Below are 24,973 nucleotides of genomic sequence, written 5' to 3' on the forward strand. Positions count from 1 at the left end.
TCCCGCCTTGCGCCCAATGATTCCGTGTAGCCTCTGGACCCACCGTGACCCTGAACTGGATAAGCAGTTACAGATAATGTATGAATGAATGAATCCAGTTGAACTTGAAAAAAGCTAGAAGGAGGGCACAATTGCTCAAACCGCTCAAACACTCAAGAAGAAAATACACAGCTCAAATTGCATGCAAGTTTTGATCAGATTTATTTGTTTTTTTTCCCCCTGTGGTATAGAATCCAGCATTTTCTTCTGATATGAGCTTAAACCTGATGCTCACATGTTCAAATATTTTTGTCCTAATAATTGCTCTGTTGACTCACATTTGCTAATAGCAACACTATGATTTCTGAACTGTGTATATTCCTTTTATCAAATAAGTACACAATTGATTTAGATTACTTAACATGTCATGCATATATTTGTTTCACTTTGTGTTTCCAAAGGAGATCACCAGTCTGTTGCCCTTTACCAAGATCAGTTTGGATGATTTTCCTGGTAACAAGGAGATTGCTTCTGACTTGAACGTCTATATACAGCACCGTGTCAACAGCAGTAGTGACATCCTCAACAACATTTCATTGAATGGAAAGGCTGATCCAGTTACCGTGGGCAAGTTGAGCTCTCACCTCATTTCTCGCAGTCAGGGTTCATATCTCTACTTGAAGCTCACCCTGGATCTTTTTGAGAGAGGTCACCTAGTCATCAAGAGCGCCAGTTATAAGGTGGTGCCAGTCTCCCTCTCTGAGCTCTACCTGCTTCAGTGCAACATGAAGTTCATGAGCAACTCTGCGTTTGAACGCGCCATGCCCATCCTCAATGTGGCTCTGGCATCTCTGCACCCAATGACGGATGAGCAACTGTTCCAGGCTCTAAATGCTGGGAGCATCTTAGGAGAACTGCAGTGGGATGACTTTCAGCAGCGCATAGACATGATCTCTAGTTTCCTGATCAAACGCAGGGATAAGTCACGTATGTTCTGCCACCCTTCCTTCAGAGAGTGGCTTGTATGGAGAGCTGATGGTGAAAGTTCTGACTTCCTCTGTGACCCCAGGTAAGGTCTACTAATGTCAGGTATATATAGAAATATAATCTGGATAGTAAATATTTAATTTTAGCTTCCACTTTTCCATTTTTCAGACTCAGGCAGTGTATTATTGATCTAAATCATATTAACTTTGTAGACCGCAGAGTTTCAGTCTTATATATGTACATTTCCCAGTTTTCAAAATAGTTCCTGAAGACTTATTTCTTTCTTCATTTTACATAGGAACAGAGATGGACAGAGTGAAATGAAAGTTAATATTTTTATGAGAAATCACTACAGTTGCACACCTACTAAGGCTTCTTTTATTAAACCCTGAGCTAATCCTTGGGCAGCCGCAGCACCATTTGATCAAGCCCTGAATCTGAGCTTTATCAGTGTTTCTACAATCTCTCCTGTGATTACTATCTCCCTGTTCATCAGCTCACTTTCTCCTCAAATTATCTGACAAGCTTTAAATCTCTTTTAGTGAAAGAAAGGCATTTTTTTTTGAAGGCAGAGACATTAATTACTGCAAAGAACCAAAAGCCAAAGATTTTATATTGATAAGGTTGTATTGATTCCAAAACACTGTCTTTTAAATATCTGGTAAAATCTATCGCTCTGGCCTATAAGGGGACAATTATCAGGCTCTGTTAGAGATTCATTCATATTGTTTGTCCAGTAATCATTTTCTGGTAGTTAGTTTTTCTCAGAGAACTTCAATAGAGGTTCCTACAGGTCTTCATAAGACAAATCTTAATCACAGCTCTTATTCAGCTGCAGTCATGACATAGAATTTGTATAGTTTCAAAGTATGCATACTCAGAGATCAATATTAACAACGGAAATAGTAATTAAAGAAGTTTGGGAATCTGCATATGTTTGGTCTGCCGTATAAAAAGAAGTCTTTTCATTTTAAATGTGTATGTAGTAGTTAATACCAATAATACCCACTCGGCTTCTGCTGTGCTACATGCACATTTGAGGAAACAACTGTTTATTAAATCAGTGTAATGCTGTGGTGTGTTGTAGATCAAAACACTCTGAATCAGTGTAGCTTAATTGATATTCTGTCCCTCCCTCACCTTTTCTCGTTAGTATGGAGCACTGAGTGTTCTGATTGGACACTGTGACTGTGTCGCCTCACAGCATCAGTTGTGGGACTGAAGTGTGGTGACTCACCTCCTCATACCACATACCCTTCCCCATAGTCACAGTCTTCCCACCCCTCTTTTTTTCTATTTCTCTCTCTCTCTCTCTCTCTCTCTGTGCTATCTCTATGCTATCTCTACTATTCCTCCCTCTCACTCTCCATCACTCACTACAGTCTCATTATGGCCATGGCATTGTGAATGAGAGGCTTGAGAAAAAGGTCTCAGATTCAGCTTGTTATTTCTTCTCTAAAAGAGAGAGAGCTCAACGCAGGCCGACGTTTTATTTAGCTGATATAATGTTTTTTTGAGCTGAGATGTTATTTACTTTGAAGATGCTAAACTGATCAAAGCCATCTGTATTCATGCATGGCATTTTAATGAAGTTTACTTTTAATGAACACCAGTCAAGATTTTCAGAGAAGCACAGAGGGAACATGTGGAATCTTCAATGTCCAATAGGCAATAGGGTCTCATTTATAGGTTTGAAAATGGCAGAACAAACTGTGTGGAGCTTGTCTCATGATAAAACTTTGTTAACTAAAATAATACCTGGCTTGTGATTTACCCTTAAATATTTAACATGCAATTAATTTGTGACTCTCCCCCCAATGCCATCATTTTATCAATATGATTGACTGTGTCTAAGTTTTCTTGGTGTATGTTTCCTATAGGAGTGGTCATGCTCTCATGGGGTTCATGTTGTCCAGGCAGGAGGGCAAGCTCAATAGGCAGCAAACAATGGAGCTAGGACACCACATTCTGAAAGCACATATATTTAAGGTATTTACCGGTTCGCATGCTTCATTTTGAATAGTTCAACTCATTTATTTATAGGGCACACAAGTATTTCGGGGTCCCAAAATGGAAGGTCCTATATTTTAGGTAGAATATCATTTTCTATAATTGTTCTCTCTCATTAATTATTTACATGGTCACAACTTTTCTGCTTTATATTTTGATAGAAGTGTCCCTGTGAGTTAGAAAATGAAACAGATGGGCTTAATTAGAATCAATAATGAAATATTATATATTGAATTTGCTTTTATGGTCATTGTACAACAGTATGATGGAATATGACCTCATTTAACCTTTCCTTGGCAATGAACACATACACACTCTAGTGATAGGGGCAGTGAACACAGAGCAGCAGGCTACCACTCAAGGCACCCAAGGAGCATTTTGTGGTTCACTACACAGTTACTAGGTAATTATTCTCTAGAGTGCCCTAAATATGGAGAATATATGGAGTAACTTTGCCACAATTTGAGATAAAATTGATAATTCTTCAATAGATTTCGTATCATGCCCTGGAAATGGAAAAAAACATAAAGTTACTGTAGGTTTTCGATGGATTGCACTGTGTCAGTGGGTATGAGTTGTGCTAATCATCTGTTCATACTAAAAAATTTCAATTGTTGTACTAAATGTTTGTGTGCCATTACATATATCATTTTTAAACAGGGTCAAAGTAAAAAGACTGGAATTTCATCCAGTGTCCTGCAGGGTTTATGGATCAGCTGTAGCACTGACAGCCTGTCTGCTGCATTGGCATCCCTAAGGAACCTATACACACCTAACGTCAAGGTCAGCACATGGTCATATATAAAGCACTTCAGCACATACACTCACATCCAACTGAGTAAATATAATTGTCTCACAAGGGACTTTGCTATTGTGTCTGGTTTTATTCCATTCATCTGAAGGTTAGTCCATCAGATGTCATTAATACTCTGTGTGGCAAATCCTAGGAGATTTTGAGGGTACCATGATTATTTTTTAAACTTAGTTACAGAAGTAGTCATGAGTGCTGGAGTGTTAGTCAATGACTTTCAATGGAAGTCAATGTTGAAAGATTTTATACCAAATAATAATTTTGGAGCATGTCTACGGGTTTTTTTTATTGTGAAATTTGCACACAGTGTGAAGGACAGCTGCTGGGTTAAAATGGTGTAAATCTATGCTTGATCCCGAGCACGGTTCAGTGTCTCTGAACTCTTGCAGTATGGCATGTCACCATCATAAAGATTGAGGGAATAATTCTCTGTAATGAAAGATATGATGTCAGTCTCCCATTAACTGCCTTACTTGTGGGGTATCTTCCAGATTTTCCCACACAGCAGGAGATTTCATTGCACTCTTCATTGCCATTAACGCAATACATCACCATTTGTTCTGAAACGTTGCTATGAAAGAAAAGAGCAAGGCCTTTTTGGCATTTTAAGTAATTACAGAGACATTTAAATTAGTAGTAATTTGATCAACAAAAGGTCATGGTAATAGCGGAGACAGATATTTGATTTTCACTGTACATTTTGCTGGTTTTGTTTGCAAGCCCTTTCTGTCATTGGTTATAGAGTCAGAATGCCACCCGCTGGTTTTAGGACAGTTATGAAAAGACAGGGGGTTGGGGTAGTGGGTATGAGTGAGTGTGTGTGTGGGGGGGTGGGGTGGGGTGTTGGATTAAGAGAAAGAAGTAAAAAGTGAGCGAGGGGATGGATAATCATGTGGAATCATCTATGTCTTTTCACTCTCTGTATTCTTTCTCTGTTTCTTTGCAATTTTACTTCTTTCCTGAGATTTGAAAAATCACTGAGCCCTGCATATATCACTGAACATTAGTTTAATATTCTAAAATTAATATTCATTAATTTCACTTATAAAAGGAAGAATAGTTCCTGATTAATACCTTTTCCAGAATGTGCCACAGTGTGCCTGAATCCTTATTGAATACACTCATTGTGATTAGCATGCTTTACCAATCAGCAGGTTGTGTTCCAGCCAGCTCCAGACTCAGGATGAGGTGTTTCAGAGAGGGAGGAAAATAATTACTCTGAATGACTCAAAAGCAGAACCACAGTGCCATGAAATCTGTTCATCACTAAAGCTATTATGCTGGTGCCAAGAGGCATCGCAGTGACACCATACATTCAGCCAGTTTGCTTGGACGTTGTTATATGCTCTCCTCTTCTATCATGTTTGCAGGTGAGCCGCTTGCTGATGCTGGGTGGTGCAAATGTGAACTACCGTACGGAGGTGCTAAACAACGCACCAGTGCTGTGTGTACAGGCGCATTTAGGCCATCATGAGATCGTGGCTCTGCTGCTGGAGTTCGGCGCTAATGTTGACATAGCATCTGAGAGTGGCATGAGTCCACTTACTTATGCTGCTGCAGCAGGTCACTTAGGTCTCGTCAGCCTGCTTTGCAAGAGAGGAGCCAAGGCAAGTCACCAAAACATGCACATTGAACCTATATGGGTCTAATCTGGATGAAACAATACAGTGGAGCTCAATTATTTCAGGTTCACAGACGAGGTTTCATATTGGTGCTGAAAGGGTGCTCAATTAGAAATGCTGAAAAAGTTTTAATGGTGAAATAACTGCAACTAAATGTACAAAGCAAATTGTAAACTTGTATTTTTCCTAGGTGGATCATGTGGATAAGAGTGGACAATGTGCACTGGTGCATGCAGCTCTGAGAGGGCATCCTGACATAATCCAGTACCTGCTGGAGCAGCAGTGGAACAGAGAGGATCAGCAGCATGAGCACAGCCTGAAGAGCAAAGCCCTACAGCAAGCCCTTATAGCGGCCTCCAGCATGGGACACACGCAGGTCAGCTAACAAACACACACACATGCGCGCACACACACACACATTTTTACATAAACAGATCCTCCAAAACAAAGCCCTGCAGCATATCTGTACAGCAGTCTACACCATGGGGCACAAAAAGGTCAGCACACACAGACACTTACTACATCAGAAGCTTCAGAGAAAAAACACACAAAAGACATGGGACAGAACCTTTCAAATAAAACATGCTTACACATGTACCAGGGAATTCCAAACTTTCTGAATGCTTTAAAACTAGAAGCACAGAGAGCTGGTCAATTGACTGCCCTCACTAACGATTCCAGTGCTAAAGGAAGGCTGTGAAATGCAGTTAGCATCTACCAGAAGTACAAATAATAGCAATAGTGCGCAAATCTGCACAAAGAATAATATATCTATGATAATACAGGCATTAGTAATATATTCAGAATGAACATTTTGTTTATGAGCAAGATATATATTCCATTGTTATATGTGTAAGCAATACATATTTGATCTGTATACAGTGATCAGGCTGTAGTACAGGTAATAATTAAATCACGTGTGCAGTATATGAGCCAAAGTGCTAGTGGTGACATGTGGAGATCAGCAGAGCCATACTGGATTAAATGAAGCTGGACCTAAGATGACTGTTTGTGTTGAGCAGACTTCACCACATTTTCGAGGGCCTTCCTGTCACCCATAGTGGAGCTGCTGTACCACACTGTACCACACTGTACCAAAGTTGTATATGGTATTTGTAAAATCAGGTTTTGGAATAATCTGTTTATTAATTATAGAGAGAGGGTACGTGTAAGGATTTGTATGGTTCAGGCTTTAAACGATTTTATTAACTTTACATATTGTTGCTGTCCAATTTGAAAAAAAATGTATCTCACAAAATATTATATTTAACAGGAGAAAGAAAAAAAAACCTTCTTAACTTTCAGTGGAAGTGAATGTAAACACATTTTATTCCAAGTAAGTTTGGAGCATTTATGTTAGTCTATTAATCATGAAATTTTCACACCATGTGAAGGACAGCTGCTGTGTTCAAATGATGTAGTAAACTAAACATCGACAAAAATGGAAATATATCTTTTTATTTGGACAGCAATGATATAGAAACTCAAAATATCACTTGTCATTCTGAATAGTAAAAAAATAAAGATAAAAATAGTTACATTTACACTATAGACTTAATGTCAAACACTCTAAATGAGAGTTTACAGATCCAGGAATAGTTTATGTAGATATTTTTGAAAAATTTTGTAATAACTTTTTACACGGATTGCATGTTGTGATTTAACCCCAATGGCGACACCTACGTGTACAGTGTAGTCTTCTACTTCTTTTATCGCCAAAAATTGACCCATGTTTGCTTTCTGGAGAAAAACAAAAGTCTAATAACAGCACAAATGCTCTCAGGTAGTCTCTCCATTACCTCACTTCTGTTTACTGCTGCTGCTGTGCCTCACCCTCTGTTGATGACATATTTTGTGAAGTATTCTCTGTTCCACTAAAGCTGGTCTAAATACGGACTGGTTCGCTGAAAAGCACCAAGGCTCTTATAAGCCTGGACGGAACCAGTTCAAGAACCAGAGTTCTTTTGGTGGAAAAAAGGGCTGTCTGAGAGCTTTCACTGATGCCCCAATATTTTCAGGCTTGCTTGATGTTCTCTGCAGTGGAGGTTAGAGTGTGAGCAAAACTATGACATAAAAGAGGTACAATAGTGAGGTTTTGTCAATAATCTTTTTGAAAGGCCTCTCCAGGTAAAAATAATCATGTAATGTGTGAGTATTGTTTGCAAATAATTATGTAGTAGGCACAACTATCTGGTTGCAAGTAATAAATAATGTGTAGTATGACCAGTATAGCATTACTGCCAAGTTTTATAGCAAACTTAGCTATGGGACACACAAAGGTTAGTGACCACGTATAATCACCATCATAAGAGGAACAAAAAAATCTTTCTGACAAACCTTTTTAATAGTAGAATGCATTAGGTACACACAATTCAACTGCGCACACAAATATACTCAGACACATACACACAATAAAACCTAAGATATAAACTACACAAGTAAGTACTGAAACATGCACAACGCACATAGTCATGTAACGTGGTGAAGCCAGTTTCCCAAGGTTTCTCTCTGTTGAGCATTTACCTCTCTGCTGCTGATAGGTGCTGTAAGGATACTGTTGCCACGGGAGATTAGCCATGGCAACAGGCTACCGAGACTGCAGTCTGGAGCTGTAAGGCCATGCTTTACATTTCAGTCTCCATAGGAAGAAAGTACAGCCTGTCGGAGAGAAAAAAATAAATTCTGGAGAAATATGATATTGAATGCATGCATTTGCATATAACTGCAAAACAGAAAACGTGTAAACGTGACTTGCATAAGTTTGGGCATGCTTTCAGTTACAACCTAGCCATTTAACAGTCTTTTTCTTCAGGACTTCAGAACAATATATAGGCGATCTTGGGAGTATGTAGGGTTTGAGGTCTAATCACAGTTTTTAATAATATACAAGTCATAAGGTACCGCAACCCTGATATGGACAAGCGGAAAAGAAGATGAATGAATGAATGAAAAAGTCATAAGATAGTGATTTAAGAACCTGTTCCTTGTGGACCACTGCCCTGCATAATTTAGAGGTTCCTCTGATCCTAACACACCTTAAACAACTAATGAGCTAATCAACAATCCTTTCTGAATCTGAAGGTGGTGTGACTGAGTGAGGATAAAACTACAACATGCAAAAATGACCAACTAGGACCAAAATTGAGAGCCACTGTCATAAGGGCATAGTGAAGACCTTTTCAAAACTGCAATTTTTTTTTCTTGAAGTTTTCTGCACTGATTTTGATGTGTGTGTTGTGGGAGAGTATTGTAATATATATAAAGTTTACGTTCAGATTCTTCACTGACTGTAAAGCATAAACTTACAGGAATTACGGTTAAATTGTAGCATTTTTCTTACTTCCTTCCCAGACAACATATACAAGGCCCTTGCTTTCAGAATACCTCTGGTTTGTCTGAATGTTTTTGCATATTGAAATGTGAATATATGTAATGAGATCACACTTCAAACAGTAATAGTGTAGTTAAAAGCTGTGTAAGAGTAATCTATTTACAGTTTCAGGTTGTAAATCAACTGTTTAAATGGGTCCATTGCTAAACTTAACAAACTGATTAAACTTCTTAAAAAAAAAAAAAAAAAAAAAAAAAGTATAATTGGACCAGAGGTGGCCCCAGCTTTCGCATACAGCTGTATATAATAGTGTGGTGTTTGTATTTCATGCATATATTATAATTTAATTATCTGTCTACTGACCATATAAAGACAATTTATGTAAAGAGATTAAAAAAACAAAAGGCAAAATATATATTGAAGGATTTGGGGGAAGAGGTAAAAATGTGTAGCAGGTTGAGGGACAGCAAAAAAAAAGAAAATGTATTTCAAGAGCTGGTCGTGGTGTGGGGAGATTGAAAGTTTGACAGTATGTGTGTTATTAGTAGATTAGAGAAGAGAGAACGAGTGTTTGCGGGAGCATAGTCTCAGTGAGAGGCACTCCATCCACAAGTTGACCAAAAGTGTCTGATACTTTCAGTGTACAAACCTGGCCTTACTATCAGGATTCTGCCAATTGCATTCTGATTGGCTATCTGTACGTCCACGTGTACACTCTTCCCTGTATCATTTTGTACTGGCTCTAGTATTGGTCCGACGTGAATCGTATCCTTCTACACGTCATGCCAAAATATTAAGAATGGTATTTTTGCGTGACAATCAGATTTCTTTTCCTGCAGTTGTAGCAGGAGGTTCTTGGCCATGTTAAGAGGGTCTGGCAGTGTTAGACTAGGGGGTAGCATGGAGAGTTATAAGTTTGAACAAGTATCTTAGTGAAGCACCTCACCTCCTTATTCCCCTGCTATCAGCACTTCAAGCTCTAGGAGAATATAACTCCAGCAGCTATCAAATAACTAAGCTCTTTTCTTTACCTTCACAGCCCTCTATTCTGTTACATTGTTCAAGTTACTTTATTATATACAGACATGTCTTTTTACGTTGTGATTTAGTTATTTTCTTTTATTGGTCATATCATTTATTAGTTTTATACATTTTATTATTGTGCTTAAAATTGTTATTGTTTAATGGTACAGTTTTATTTCCTTAATCCCTTGTTTTTGTTCGGCAGGTGGTGGAAAGCATACTAGCCCTGAAAAACAAATTAGTTGTTCAGACTGACGCTCATGATACACTATGGGGAGAAACAGGTACACTTATTTAACCGATTAATATCTATCTCTCTCTCTCTCTCTCTCTCTCTCTCTCTCTCTCTCTCTCTCTGTCTGTCTGTCTGTCTGTCTCTCTCTATCATATACACCAATGATCTCTCCGAGCTTATTGCACATTCTACGTAAAAAGTGTTTAAAACTTAAATTGAGATATGGGTTTTGGTTTAAAACTAATCAAAATTTGTGTCTAATTTTTGTGTACATGATCACGAATATCATTTGTCCCATTTCCCTCATCCTATGCATTGCAGATGTCTTGAGTCTTTAGATGTGGTGTACTTGTGACACAGCATATAGAACAGAGACAGGAATTGGTGAAAGATGAGTGGCTAAAGGTATCCATGGGAGACTCAGGTCTCTGAGGTTGTTGGAGAAAGCTGAAGATGGGTTTCAGAAATGAGACTAAATGATAGCATATAAAACCTTCCTGTTGTTCTTGTGTGAGTCATAGCAGCTTACGAGATAGTTTGGTCGATTTTTGCCTGCAGCCACAGATGTTTGTACCAGATACAATAAACACCAAGGCCTTCAGGCATGAAGAGCATAAATTGAAATGTGTGGTATGTTCTGAAGATTTATTTCGCCCCCACACCCACACACACTGCAAGGTGATTATAAGTCCTCACAGTTTGAGTTTGTGTATAATGCGTTGTAGAGTGTGTAGTGTATGTGGTGATGTGAATATAGATATATACTGAGACAATGTACAGCATACAGGAAGATGCTTATCTCAGCTGTAACTTTGGATCAGACTTTGGAATTACCACTGATGCCAAAACTATATGCTGTTATCCTCACAGCGAAGACCTTTTGCAGTTTCATTCTTCTTTGTTATTCAAAACTAAAAACTATTGGCATATGGCACAGAATATTTGTTTAATTTCAGGCTGGTTTTGTCCTGTACAATAAGAGTCTCACTGTTTAGTGCACAGTTTTCAGCTCTTAGTGAGTCCCAACGTGCACTCTGTGACACCAGTAACATAGGACAGCAACAATAGTATCTCTGTGGTTACTCCTTATATCCTCTCCCAGTTACTAATATCACTTGGATCTATTTCAGCATATTATCAACCTAAGATGACTATGACTGCTGAAAAAATGCATACCTTTCGCTGCAAAAATTAAAAGCTAGTGGAAAACACTTGCCCTGCATGTGAAATGATCTTAAATCCAGTTAAAATATTAAAGTTGAATTCAAGTTAAAAACTTTATTATTCGACAGTTGTTTTTAGGGTTTTTAAATATTACTTAATCGTTTTATATACATTTTTATTTTATTTATATGTAATGCAGTTATCTTTTTTTATATGGGAATCTTTCATGCAACTAGCTTGTAACTCACTTATTCATATGCATATTCATTCAGACCTAAAACTCTCAGCACGGTTGTGCCATTCACCTTTATGAACAATTCCACAAAGAAGTACTATTCAATGCTTTGCTTCAGACACTTAAGGTGCTTTTTCACTGTATGGGTCTGGCTCTACACGACTTGACTCGACAGGGCTTGGCTCAGCATGCTTAAAGCTTGTCGCTTTTCAACTGGCAGAACTCCCCATGAAATGGAGGCAGTGACGTTGCAAAACCCCGTCTCTAGGAATCGCTGGATTTGAAACAACGGCAGCTGTAAAGTTAGGCGCTGTTTACTCATCGTGTATCCATGTTTTTTTTTTTTTTGTTTTTTTTTTCTCACAGATCACTTTTTACTTGTTGCATGTTCGTCTTTTACTGGAAATTTTCGTTGGCCATTGGTCCAAGGAGCATATAAACCTCTTCAAAAAACCTCGAGGTATAGTTACACGCTGCCGTTGTGAGTCCAATAAAAATAAATATGAAAGCTGTTGTAACTTTTGATTTGGCAGTTTGTGCTGGATTTGAATGAGCTCTACATTTCGTGGTGATAGACACGTCTCTCTGCAGTCTCTCAGCGTTCTGCAGGGTTTACATGTCACCATTTAGTACCTACTCGGCACAGTTGGAACCCTGAGTGAGCTGGGACTGAAAACCTACATGGTTCCAGGAACTAGGTACCAGATTTGGCCAGTGGAAAAGCAAAAGAGCCGTGCCGAGTCGAGTAGAGTCATGTAGTAGAGTCTTGTTCAGTTGGCAGGTAATTGTGCTTAGTTTAAACCACATTTCTTGAAACATGGAAAATGTTCCGTAGTTTCTCGTGCACATGCTTCACTTTTCATGCCTGACGGTGAAAATCTCCCACTGTTAGTTGCATGTGGGAAAGACTACTCTGGACATATTCGGACCAAATGTTTCTCTAGAAATTCTCCAGAGGTCATGAGTGAAAAAGGCATTAGACATGGGCCAAATTGTGATGGTTGTATTGTTTTTGTTAAATGTCTCTAAAACTGAAGGTTTGAAGGGCGATCAAATATTTGTTTTTGAAATTTATTTGCTTGTGGCATTAAATTCATTGCGTATTTTCATATTACCAAGCAATCAAGCACAATACAGACAGAAATCCGTTATTATGAATAATAATAGCCTTGGCTGTTTCCTTCAAGGGCAGCATGGTGGTGCAACAAGTAGTGTCGCAGTCACACAGCTCCAGGGTCCTCAGGTTGTGGGTTCTAGCCCCACTCTGGGTGACTGTATGTGAGGAGTTTGGTGTGTTCTCCCCATGTCCGCATGGGTTTCTGTCAGTTTCCTCCCATGGTACAAAAACACACATTGGTAGCTGGATTGGCTACTCGAATGTCCATAAGTGTGAGTGTGTATTGCCCTGCGATGGATTGGTGCCCCCATCAGGGTTTGTTCCCACTTTGCACCCATTGATTCCAGGTAGGCTCCTGACCCTCTACAACCCTGAACTGGATAAATTGGTAACTGACAACGAATGAATTAATGAATGTTTCCTTCCAATTACCACTTAGCCTTAATTTTATTTTTATCAGATGAATGTGTCAGGGTGCGGTAAATGCAGTGTGCCTTTCGTCTTCTGGGTATACCCATTGAACTCATCCTGGCTCCAGTGACCCAATTCCTGGGGACTTGGTCTGCCACCCAACACTGCATCTAATGAATGCAGACTGGGGCCTAACTGAGCATAGAGACATTCATCAGTGCTTCACTTCCCTTGCCCATACACAGTAAATCTGCAGTGTCTCTAACATTGTCATTACTAAAGCATACTAAGAGTCATTACTCCATTAACAAAGCATTGAGACATGAGTTCAGATTCATGACCAAAAGGTTATTGAGCTTTATTCTGGACTAGAGAAAACAAAGTATAGACATTTTAATTTTTAAAAGAACTCTGCCCATGTGCTTATTTCTTCCCAAGATGTAACTCTTCCAGATAACAGTACACTTCAAAGATATTATTCTTTAAGTAACACAAAAAGGTTTTTTTTTTCTTTTCTTTTCTTTTTATAAAGTGGGTAGGTCTTTTGCCATGTACTGGATTATGGCTTGGTATTGGCACTACTGAGAACAATTCTTTATTCTGACAGTAAAAGCAAAAAAATTTCTGTTTGCAGTGATATTGTCTTTTTTTGACAGCAGATTTTTACTTGATGTGAATGCAGCACTGGAAGATAATCCAGTAAACCTTAAATGTCTAGGACAGAAGCGCCACTTGAATGCCAAGAAACATTGGAATGAAGTGTACACCTCCCACCAGATTTTTTAAATGATGAAAAGCTCATATTAGGTGTTGAAGTAACATATAGAATGTAGTAAATGTTGCATTATTAGGTTCCAATTTTGTAGCATGCAGGGCTTAGCAGCATCAATCATTACATTTCAGAGTTGAGTTGAAATGAGACATAAAAAAGTAGAAAAAGTAAAGTAGAAACTGGCTAGTCATAACATGAAAGGTTCGGAAGTCTCAGGTGGGCCTCCTATCCTGAAATTATAGAGTCTGTCATAATCTACAGTTGAGTGGTACATTTTAGAATGGAACATGAAATGACCTAGAACTACATTTTGAGAGGAAAGAGCTGTGGGGTGGACTGAATGACAACCTGTCACTTTTCTTGCTCTCAGCTCTCTGAAGGGTGTGTGTGTTTGATGGATTTGCTTGCCTGACTCATGCTGACAGAGATCTGTTATCATTTGCCCACACATTGATTTCCATCTCTAACCCTGCATCTCTTAGTTTTTTTAAGATTTGACTGCCCCTTTTGTCCTTCAGTTGGTTCCACTCTGAAATTCAAATGTGCAGAACTACATCTGAAAGTTAATTTCAATTTCTGAGAGTACACATTTAACACCTGGAAAAATGGTCTCAACGTTTAATTATATACTTCTGTAACGTAGAAGTTCTGTACAAAGGTAGTCCTTGCGGTTACTACATAATAAGCTTGTTGTTTAAGGGTAATTGTTTAATGGACTGTAATAATCCGTTTATTTTTCTCATTTCTGCTTTTGTTAATTATAGCAGACAGGGTTTTCTGATTGTCGAATCAAAATTTATTTGTATAGCACATTTTACAGCTGATGACAAAGCAACTTCACAGAATTGTTGTCAGAGTGTTGTGAGTGCATTTTGCTAGAAAGAACAGTGAGTCACCTCCAGACAAGGGTTAAAGGTGAGCCTGAAACTTTTCTGGAAACAATACCAACAAGACTCTTGTGATTGCCCTACTCTCTAACATAAGAGCATCTTCAAAATGCCAAAAATGTAGAGAGCTGATTAAGATTTGCAATGCCATTTGTACAAAAAAAAAATCAGTGTTGCACAAAGCCTTGAAATGGTTTCCGCTTGTCTTTTTGACTGTATCCTAGACAACAGATAAATACAGCAGTCTGTCAGAGGCCCATGCATTTCCAACCAGCTGCACTCTCAGACACAGACAGAGAAAACTTTACCGTTATTAATTCATTAGTCAATCATAGTTTGGAATGCAAGTTTGGAATTTGCACCCCAAAGGAATACAGTCTTGCCAATATTCAATTTAAAGCTTTGTTTTTATTGGGAGAATTAATTTGAGATTACATTTCACAGTACAGTTTCATTTCTTGTAGATTTTAAACAGACCAGTAAATGTAAGCCTTTACCGAATACATTTTTACACATTAGCTAGCATTACGTGTTTGCTTTATTATTTGTAACAAACAATGAAATAAGAAATGGAAAAAGTACCGTGTGTGTTTGTGTGTTCGGTTCTAGCTCTAACAGCGGCAGCAGGCAGAGGGAAAATGGACGTGTGTGTTTACCTGTTGGAGGAAGGTGCACAGGTGCAGCAGGTGAACAGAAGAGGAGTTTGTGCACTCTTCTGTGCAGTGAGACAGGGACACTGGCAGGTGAGGCATAAACCTTGACAAACACCAAAATGCCTGACATGTTCTTTTACTTTCTAATTCAAAACTGTTCATTACAATGATCAGACTGGTGTATAGTTAGTTAGCAAACTATAGGGAATAATCTAGAAATCTGCCAGTGCACTTGCAGACATATTAACCTTCCAGTGTTTGGCTAATGAAGTGTGTTAATATCTTATTGGTAAAAGTAATCTATTTTATCTTTGTGTCTGTGTCAGATAGCAGACGTTTTGTTGCAGCACGGTGCAGACGTAAACGGGAGTGACAAACAAGGGCGCACTTTGCTGATGGTGGCAGCGTGTGAGGGCCATCTCAGCACTGTGGAGTTCCTTCTGTCTAAAGGTAAACTACCTACCGTAGTTAATACAAGGATGCAATGTCATTATATCATTTTTTAAAATTATTATTATGCCTGGTTACATATCTCTGGTTCAGATTTTAGTTTTTACTTTTCATTTACATTAAGGGCCTTTCTCTGCCTTGTGGGATAGCAGGATCAGATTCCTGAGAGAGAGGCTGTTGTTGTTTCTGTTGCTCAGAGTGTAATGTGCTTCCCAGGTGCCTCTTTAACATCAGTGGATAAGGAAGGGTTAACGCCTCTGAGTTGGGCGTGCTTGAAAGGACATAAGAATGTGGTTCAGTTCCTGGTGGAGAAGGGTGCAGTTATAGACCACTCTGACAAGAACGGACGGACTCCTCTGGACCTGGCGGCGTTTTATGGAGACGCAGATATTGTGAGTTGTCTGAAAGAAGAATCTCTCTATTTAGACCAGCTGTGGAATATCTTGTGATCTTAATGTCCAGTGAACTCTTGTTAGTAAGCTCTAAGTTTGAACTGCAGCTTGTACATGCTGTTGGTCTGTGCAGATAACATGACAAAAGAAGGTAGATCTATTCTGTTTAATATTGTGCTGTTGTTACTGCGAAGTTAGTGTTTTTGTTAATATAGTGAAGACTTTACGGGTAGAAGAAAGTACACTGACACTGGACTATGTCCACATTAGTTCATACACTTTACAGATCTTGATAAACTTATTTGTTGCCTGATATCAAAATTTGCTGTAATTGCTATGGTTAGGATATCATTAGCTTCTTCTACGCCAGTAATAATATGTTTCTTCAGTAATTGGGCTGCAAAATATATCATTTTAGCAGCATCAGCATTGTGTGCACATTTAAATGTCACGTCACAGAAAAGTTTTTGTTTAACATCAATAGAAACACCAAATAGAAAAGGAGATGGCCATGATTTAATTTGACAGAAAAAAATAGCATAATACACAGTGTGGATGAAGCTGGTGTTGCATATATCTGCATATGTCTGTAACTTATTACCTTAAAGACATAATCTGCAGACTCTGTTCTACAGCTGGAACAGAGCTCAGAGAAAACAAGGGGAAGGGGGAAGTGGAGAAAAGCCAATACAAATCCCGAGAGGAGCAAAGACAGAAAGAGGCGCTTGTCTGTGTAACCAGACTATTTTAAAGTGCTGCAACAGCTATGATTCACACTGTTTGTTCATTTCACATATCTACCAGAGGGAGGCCGATTATATCTGCCCAGTAACGTTTGCTGAAATTACAATCTTTGATACAGATTTTGTTGCTAGTTGTTGTGACATATATATATATAATTTTAATATTTCTTTTTCCAATATTTCCAACTGTCCTATCCTGTGGAGTGTTTCTAATGTATGTTCTTTGTGCAGGTGCATTATTTGGTGGAGAGAGGAGCTGTCATTGAGCATGTTGACTACAGTGGCATGAGGCCTTTGGATCGAGCGATAGGTTGTAGGAACACTTCAGTAGTAGTCACTTTACTCAAGAAAGGAGCCAAACTAGGTGAGCCTAATTTTTATTTTAGGATTTTACTATGCTTCATTTAAGCATTTAAGTGTTACAAATATAGGTCACGTACTGACTAATCAGTGGAGAATTACTGAAATAGTTGTGCTTGCCATGATAAATGCCACATGTGGTGTTGTCATTGAGAAAAGCAGGTCACGCATAACTGAGTTTCCAGACATCCACTAATTAGATAGAGGATAGTGGTGTTCTGTCTCTCTCTCTCTCTCTCTCTCTCTCTCTCTCTCACACGCTTATAACAAGAACACTGACCATTAACAACAGTCCTGTGTCCAAGACACAGACTCAGTTATGACACTTAAATTGAGAGAATGAAAATGCCAGGGTAATGATTCTCTCATTGCCCTCATAAAACTCAGTATTAATGTTATAAATAAGGTAATGCAGTAATAAACATCTCAAAACACAGCTATAGATTAAAATACAGAGACAGTGTGTAATTGGAGGCTATTTTCCAAGGTTTTTCACAAACTTGTTTGCATGGGTCTATTTTATGTACTGGTTTCCTTAGGACTGTGGCATTCCTTTTTTGTGTGATTCGGATTCATGACACAAATGACTAAATGAGCAACAGACAGAATCATACCTATAGAAATATTAACTGCATGCACTGTAGTCATGTGCAACATGTTCTGGACTATATTTCTTCTCTTTGCCTGTCTTTGTTTCTTCACTTCATCCACTCTTTTCCCTCTGTTTCACACTGTTACCCTCTAAACTGCTTTCAATAAACTCATCATAAGGCTACAGAACATCTCCTTATGATCGAACAGGTACAGTCTTTAGGTAAACTTACCAGTATTAAAGAGAAACTTTATCTGCTTAATATTTAAAGAACTGGGCAACACAAGTTCTCATGCTCTTCTGTAATGTAGGTAATGCAGCCTGGGCAATGGCCACATCCAAACCTGACATCCTCATTATCCTGCTACAGAAGCTTATGGAGGAAGGCAATTTGCTTTATAAGGTAAAAGTCCAATATTCAAGATGTCCACTGTGTGAATGTGTGATCTCACAAGCAAAAAATAACCATGTAATGGGATTTTCTCAGTTTAGCAGTTTAGCGCTACTACTTACTGATCTTAAATCATTTTGAGGGGTCAGCACCAGTGCTTGAGTTCAATTTTTGTTTTTAAATACAGCAGATAGCTGAGCCCAGTGGGAAAATAACTGCTATATTAAACAGTTATCAGACTAATATGAGTAAAATGGAGAGTAGATGAAGAGTATATGTATGTGATGTGCAATATTTAAAAGGTTGAACTTTATGTAAGAGACTGGGAGAGTGCTTGTTTGATGCAGGGAGAGTGTGTGAAGATGCTGGGAAAGATTATGTATGTGAATATGCTTTCTCTTCCTATCACTCCTCTTTTTTCATGATTACCTCTTCTCCATCTTGGTCTAAATGCTTGCATTTTTGGTTTTCTCTCTCTCAGAGAGGGAAGATGAAGGAGGCAGCTCAGCGGTATCAGTACGCTCTGAGAAAGTTTCCTAGAGAGGGTTTTGGTGAGGAGCTGAAGGCATTCAGAGAGCTTCGAGTATCTCTGTACCTCAACCTCTCACGCTGCCGCAGGAAAACCAATGTGAGCATTTCACTTTCTTAATTAGAATAATGTTGTTGATATTTTCTTTGAATATTTTTATTTTTTTGTCAAAATAATTATCTAATTTCTTTCTAAATGCTAAACTGAAATTACAAATATAGTTAAGGGCAGTTTGTATACACCTTGGCTAAACACTTCCAAGCCCAATTTCACACCTATCGCCTTAATTTTGGCAGGTTTGTTCAAATCACGTCATTTTTAAATTGTTGCTTAGACACTTACAGAAAATTAATCCCATATTAGTTCTATGGGAATTCAGATATCCTTGTTTTTTTTTTGTTTTTTTTTTAGCAAATTAGCTGAAACAAATTTTAATATGATTTTTTTTCATATATTTACGTATTAATTATGCTATACCTTTTGCACAAGTCACATTGCACATTTTATTTCAATATGCTAAATTCAGACGTGCAGAAGTGTGCATTTTTTGGCTAAATCTAGAAAAGTGTTGACCCATCATCATCGCTGGTTCTATCTGAGAGGCCTCAGCCATTCAAGGCAGGGATTCCATGAGAGCACAAATGGCCCTTCCTCCACCCCAGTGGTTCTCAAAATGTGGAACACGTATCACTGGTGGAATGTGAAGCAGCAAGGAGTGGTACGCCAAATGACCTCAAAAAATATACTTTACTTTTAAGTAAAGAACTAATTAATAACTGAAAATCAAAACGTTTTCATGTGTAAATTACATAATGTTTCACTGTTTCCATAAATATGCTTTAATATAAAATTCATTCCTTCATTATCTGTAAGCACTTATCCAGTTCAGGGTCGCGGTGGGTCCAGAGTCTACCTGGAATCATTGGGCGCAAGGCGGGAATACACCCTGGAGGGGGCGCCAGTCCTTCACAGGGCAACACACACTCACACATTCACTCACACCTACGATACTTTTGAGTCACCAATCCACCTACCAACGTGTGTTTTTGGACTGTGGGAGGAAACAGGCGCACCTGGAGGAAACCCACGCAGACACAGGGAGAAAACACCACACTCCTCACAGACAGTCACCCGGAGGAAACCCATGCAGACACAGGGAGAAAACACCACACTCCTCACAGACAGTCACCTGGAGGAAACCCACGCAGACACAGGGAGAAAACACCACACTCCTCACAGACAGTCACCCGGAGCGGGAATCGAACCCACAACCTCCAGGCCCCTAGAGCTGGGTGACTGCGACCAGTGGCAGATGCTGGTCTTTCAAGGAGGGGAAGCTCAATTTCGGCCTACATCATAAAATCTGTCGGTTTATTTATACGTAAATTCTACCCTCCGATCCTTTTTAAGAAAATGATCCAACAAGGTGTCTTTTCCGCGTTGTAGTGCATATTTATTCAATGGCATGTACACACAACAGTATATATTTGATCACTTATTTTTTACATTTTAGGGGAAGCTGAGCTTCCCCTGCAGTCTTAGAGCAATTGCCGCTGACTGTGACACTGCCCTTTAATATAAAATATATATATATATATAATAATAAATTATGGGCTACACATACACCGCTGTTCACAGCATCTGTAATGAAAAGGGGTGACGCAACATTCCCCCACGTTGAACATGATCCCCAGTATTTTTCCAAATCTAAGTACAGAAAGCTGCTTAATAGACACAAGTAAAAGCTAGAGATAGACGTGAGCAATTTGGACTTTATTACAAAAAGGCAAAGCAGAAAAGAGAAAACCAAACGAATAACCAGCACGAAAAATTCTCTGGAGCCCAGAGAGACACAATACAGAGGCAAAAATAGAGAGAAAGCTATAATTCGGTACACAAAGACAAAATAGAAGAAATTGAAAGAAAAACTGAAAGAAAAACAATGTGGCTGATCTTCGCATCATTAGGGCCCTGTTTAACACTAAAGCGCTGCTCCTCCTTCACCACCTGATACAAGCGCCAAGAGTCACTGTGACCTGCTCCAATTAGTTTTACATTTACACGAAAAAAATAAAAAAATATACAAAAATGTAATTTCACCAGGCCTTTCTAAGTAGAACTTTTGAATACATTTTATTCCAATAGTGGAACAATGAACAGACTTATGACAGGAATAGTCAAGCAATTTCCTTCTACATAATTGATTGATGAAACAATAAAACCACACAATGCTCTGAGGAAATGATTGAGTCTGTTAATTATAACACATCTATTATTCACAACAAATGACAACTGTTCAACCATCCAATGGACTGAGGCTGAAATAGCCACAAATATCTTGTGGACCTTTAATCCTAATACACTTCTATTACCGTGCTGACCAGGTGTACACACACACACACACACACAATACATGTACATAAACATTATGGGTATTCTTTCAGCTCCACTGACCGTACAGGAGCACTTTGTAGTTCAAGAAATACAGACTGTAGTCCAACTGTTGTCCTGTGTAATTTTTGCCCCCTTTTGCCATGTTTGCAGTGGTCAGGACCAGTACAGGACAGGTTTGATTTGTACTGTGGTGGATCATTCTCAGTGCTGCAGTGTCATGGGGCTTTTCTTGCCTCCTTCAGTGGTTTAGTGTGTTAACAATGTTACATATTCCCATTTTACTCTTTCATGCAGGATTTTGGCATGGCTGAGGAATTTGCCACAAAGGCACTTGAGCTGAAGCCAAAATCTTATGAGGCCTATTATGCACGTGCTCGAGCTAAGAGGAGTAGCAGGTACAACCCAATAACTCTCTGTTAAGACCTTCTTCAAAGTCCATTTCAATAGTAATATGACAGAAAATGACTTTTGATCTTTCTTCTCTCTTTCAGTTTTTTTACAGGTGTTCCTTGTTCAATCTCACCTGTTCTATTATTGTTTCTCTGTATAACAGGCAGTACACCGCAGCATTAGCTGACCTGCACGAGGCAACTAAGCTCTGCCCCAATAATCGCGAGATCCGCCGTCTCCTGGCCCGAGTAGAGGATGAGTGCAAACAAATGCAGCGAGCACAAAACAAACAGCAGGGGGCATCAAATCAGAGTCCAGCTGACCATGATTCTGACCATGAGCGAGAAGATGGAGAGGAAGAAGATCTAACAGAGAACAGTCTGGGAAGGGATCTGGATGAGGAGGACTCTTCTCAGCTTGACAGCAGAGCTGAGTCCTGGTCACAAAATATCTACCAGTTTAACCGGTCACTGCCAGACCCTGTAGGTAATGGCCAGCAGGTCGGTCAGCCATGCTCTCCTCCTCCTCCTCTTCCTCATAGACAGAGCCAGAGACAACACCAGCGAGAACCTGTGGCCCACAAGAGCCTGATTCTGCAGCCAACCAAACAGGCTCAGATCGTCAAAACCAACCAACATCTGAGCTCCCTCCAGACAGGTTCTACACAGACTGTTTCCTCAAAGACACAAAACCCATGTCCTTCAAGCCCGCTCCCTGGACGCCACATGCTGAAGCCAGGGCCAGGCATTGACATCAGCCCTCTATCTCCCCCTAGTGAACTCAAAGTTAACACATCTACTGCCCCAGATCACCATGAAAGTGAAAATGTCCTTCTGTCTCAGGCATACTCTTCCTCCGGCTGCAGTAGGGCTCCAGAGAGACTCTCTGCACACTCGGTGAGTTCTTTAGAAGGTCTAACACTGTCGGCAGCACCTGGAACACTGGGGCAGGGGCAGGAGCTGAGAATGGACTCTGTACAGGGAGCAGGCTCTGGCTCTGGGTCTCAGGCAGGCAGCATGAGGGTCTCAAGCTCCACCAGCAGTCTGGCATCCAGCAGCAGTCTCTCTGATAGCGGGAAATTTCAAGGTCCAGATGTTCGCACCAAAGTCAGTGTGGACAAGACCAAGCCCACCCAGGGAGGCGCTGTGGAATATAAGCCCAGACCTTTCATGGGCATTATGGACAAAACTGCACGTTTTCAGCAGCAGCAGCAGCAGCAGCAGGGTCACCTTACTCGCAGTTGGCAGAGTCAGTCCTCAGAAAGCCACAGCATGTCTTCTGCAGGAGTGAACTCTGAGTTAACCTACCCCAAACCTGCCAGCACTTACCATGAGCAGCTCAAGGCCTCCTCTCATGGAGCTGCTCTGGGGAGTCTGCACAATGGCAGCCTGCATGCTAAAGAATACAACGACAAGTTTTGCCCGGCCGCCACCTGTTACAAAGAGTCCAAACCAGCTGTTGCCATGGTGCATTCCTACGCAGACAGTAAGCCCAAGCATTCCAGCTTAGCCCGAGATAATCCTGCCATTCATGTAGCTTCAATGAAACCAAAGCGATCCTTTATTGAATCTAATGTATAGAGTCTATTCATATTACAACCAGAACTCCTGCTCTCACACAAACACTCAGCTATACACACACTTACACAGCTCTAATGTTCAATGAGGTATTTTCTCCACTTTATCCGTAAGCCTGATTTTAACTTTTACATCATGGAGAATAACTTCTTACTTCTTAACTCCCGGAATGTTGTTTTGTTTTTGTTTAAATGTGTTAATAACTAGTAGAGCCAAAATAGCGGCTTGCTCATCACATTTTAGCCACACTGGACACTAACCACTGACATAAGGCACACAAATCAACACACAGCACTTCATATTTTTGTTTAATAAACAACACCAAGTGAGAGTTTATACTGTGGACATTATATCATTGGTGCTGACAGAATGTTACTGAATTTGTAGGAACATATAAATTATAATGAGAACTATAGAAAATGTCAACGACAGACATTCCTGTGTTTTGTGTAGGATCTTTTACGACCAGTTCATTGTCACGATTCCTGTCCTAGGCAACAGTTTAATATTTGTTGAGATATTTGCTCTGACTTACCTCTCAATGACTGTAGTCTTTCAGAAGTTGATGCAGTGAGTTTAAAAGACAAGGAGACACACTGCACTCCAGGTCTGGATTTGAGGTATTGCTCTAGTTCTGTAAATAATTATACAGTATGTATTTTTCACACTGTTTATGTGAAGGTCTACATCAATGTATCTGACTTACTGGGGAACGAAAAGTTGTGTGTTTAAAGTTTTATTTGACGCTCATTGTTTGAGATTATTAAAATATACCCGGTTCGTATGTTTGTATATTACATATGGTTTGGCCCATTAATGTTGAAATTCTTTCCCGTGTGCTTGTTGTTATGCTGTCTACAATAATTTATTTACGGCGCCTATGGCTTGGTAATTGTAAAAGCAATATATTTTATATAGTTATTTTTGCACAGCTAATTAAAAAAGAATTTTTAAATTTCAATAAGAAGCTCTATAAACATGGAGATCACATTGATTGAAGTGCATGTCACAGCTGCCATTTTTAATAATAATAATAAAAAAATAAATATACAGATATACAGTTAAGATACGTTAGGCTTGGGGCAAGCATTTCTATTTTAATAAATATGTTGTTTGCAAATGTCGCTGTGTTTCAGTAATGTGCAGATCTGTATTCTTTTTAATCCTGTGCTGTAAAGATGCATTACTGCCGTTACTCATCATAAGGAAATAAATCAAAACCCACTATTAAACAGTTGCCCTGCGCTCCTCCAGTTCTGTTCCCCTCATGGCTATTTACAGAGGACACTGGTCTACACTGACAAACAGATACAAAAGACTGATCATATTTCATCGCTTGATTTTGGCTGCCTCTGCTCTTATTTATCCACTGCGTAAGATGAAGCCTCAGCGTAATAGAGCAAGTAACAGTGATAATTTATTAGGTTTAAGTGGGCCTGAAAACTGCTGTTGGTGTTTGAAAAACGTGCAGATCAAATGAGTCGAGTGCCCATACCCATTGGATACCAGGCAGAAATGAAGCGGGTCTCCAGTGTACAGCATAAAGGAAAGCTCTTTAACATCCATCCAAAAAGTTCTTGAACACCGAGGCAGGATGACTCTCAGTGCTGCTGAAGTACATTTGTGGCCTTCCAACGGTCTATGGCCATTTTTAAGGTTCTGTTGGGAGTCAGAATTGCGCTGTGAAGGGGCAAGTTTGTCATAGGACTGGAGTGATTTGAAGTGATCCAGCTCTCAATCACCTCTCTCTCATAGGAGTAGCCATCTGTTAAAAAATACTTTTTTATAATACTTTAAATACTTTTCTGAGACTTTGAATTGCATGCATTAGACTCAACAAAAATCTTTAATAATTCACAAATTGTATCTGGAGAACATTAAACATTTTTATTAAAACAAAGCAAGGTTAAAGAGAAGT

The 24,973-nt window shown here is 39.3% G+C and overlaps 1 protein-coding gene across 2 annotated transcripts in view; it reads left to right on the forward strand.

Annotated features, from left to right (window-relative positions):
- Nucleotides 1-24,273, forward strand: part of tanc1b (tetratricopeptide repeat, ankyrin repeat and coiled-coil containing 1b) — a 128,387-nt gene extending 104,114 nt beyond the window's left edge. Inside the window, exons 13-27 of one of the 2 annotated variants that reach the window (XM_066686170.1) lie at nucleotides 441-1,048; nucleotides 2,847-2,955; nucleotides 3,637-3,759; nucleotides 5,158-5,394; nucleotides 5,600-5,785; nucleotides 9,969-10,047; nucleotides 15,194-15,327; nucleotides 15,564-15,687; nucleotides 15,904-16,079; nucleotides 17,054-17,186; nucleotides 17,954-17,983; nucleotides 18,086-18,177; nucleotides 18,647-18,793; nucleotides 21,383-21,483; nucleotides 21,642-24,273. In XM_066686170.1, the coding sequence (XP_066542267.1) occupies nucleotides 441-1,048; nucleotides 2,847-2,955; nucleotides 3,637-3,759; nucleotides 5,158-5,394; nucleotides 5,600-5,785; nucleotides 9,969-10,047; nucleotides 15,194-15,327; nucleotides 15,564-15,687; nucleotides 15,904-16,079; nucleotides 17,054-17,186; nucleotides 17,954-17,983; nucleotides 18,086-18,177; nucleotides 18,647-18,793; nucleotides 21,383-21,483; nucleotides 21,642-23,058 (3,696 nt within the window). In that variant the 3' untranslated portion in view covers nucleotides 23,059-24,273. The remainder of the gene's footprint in view (nucleotides 1-440; nucleotides 1,049-2,846; nucleotides 2,956-3,636; nucleotides 3,760-5,157; nucleotides 5,395-5,599; nucleotides 5,786-9,968; nucleotides 10,048-15,193; nucleotides 15,328-15,563; nucleotides 15,688-15,903; nucleotides 16,080-17,053; nucleotides 17,187-17,953; nucleotides 17,984-18,085; nucleotides 18,178-18,646; nucleotides 18,794-21,382; nucleotides 21,484-21,641) is intronic. The other variant, XM_066686171.1, reaches the window with a different exon arrangement.
- Nucleotides 24,274-24,973: the final 700 nt, after the last annotated feature.

Source organism: Hoplias malabaricus, chromosome 12, assembly GCF_029633855.1.
Source record: "Hoplias malabaricus isolate fHopMal1 chromosome 12, fHopMal1.hap1, whole genome shotgun sequence".
NCBI classification, from domain to species: Eukaryota; Metazoa; Chordata; class Actinopteri; order Characiformes; family Erythrinidae; genus Hoplias; species Hoplias malabaricus.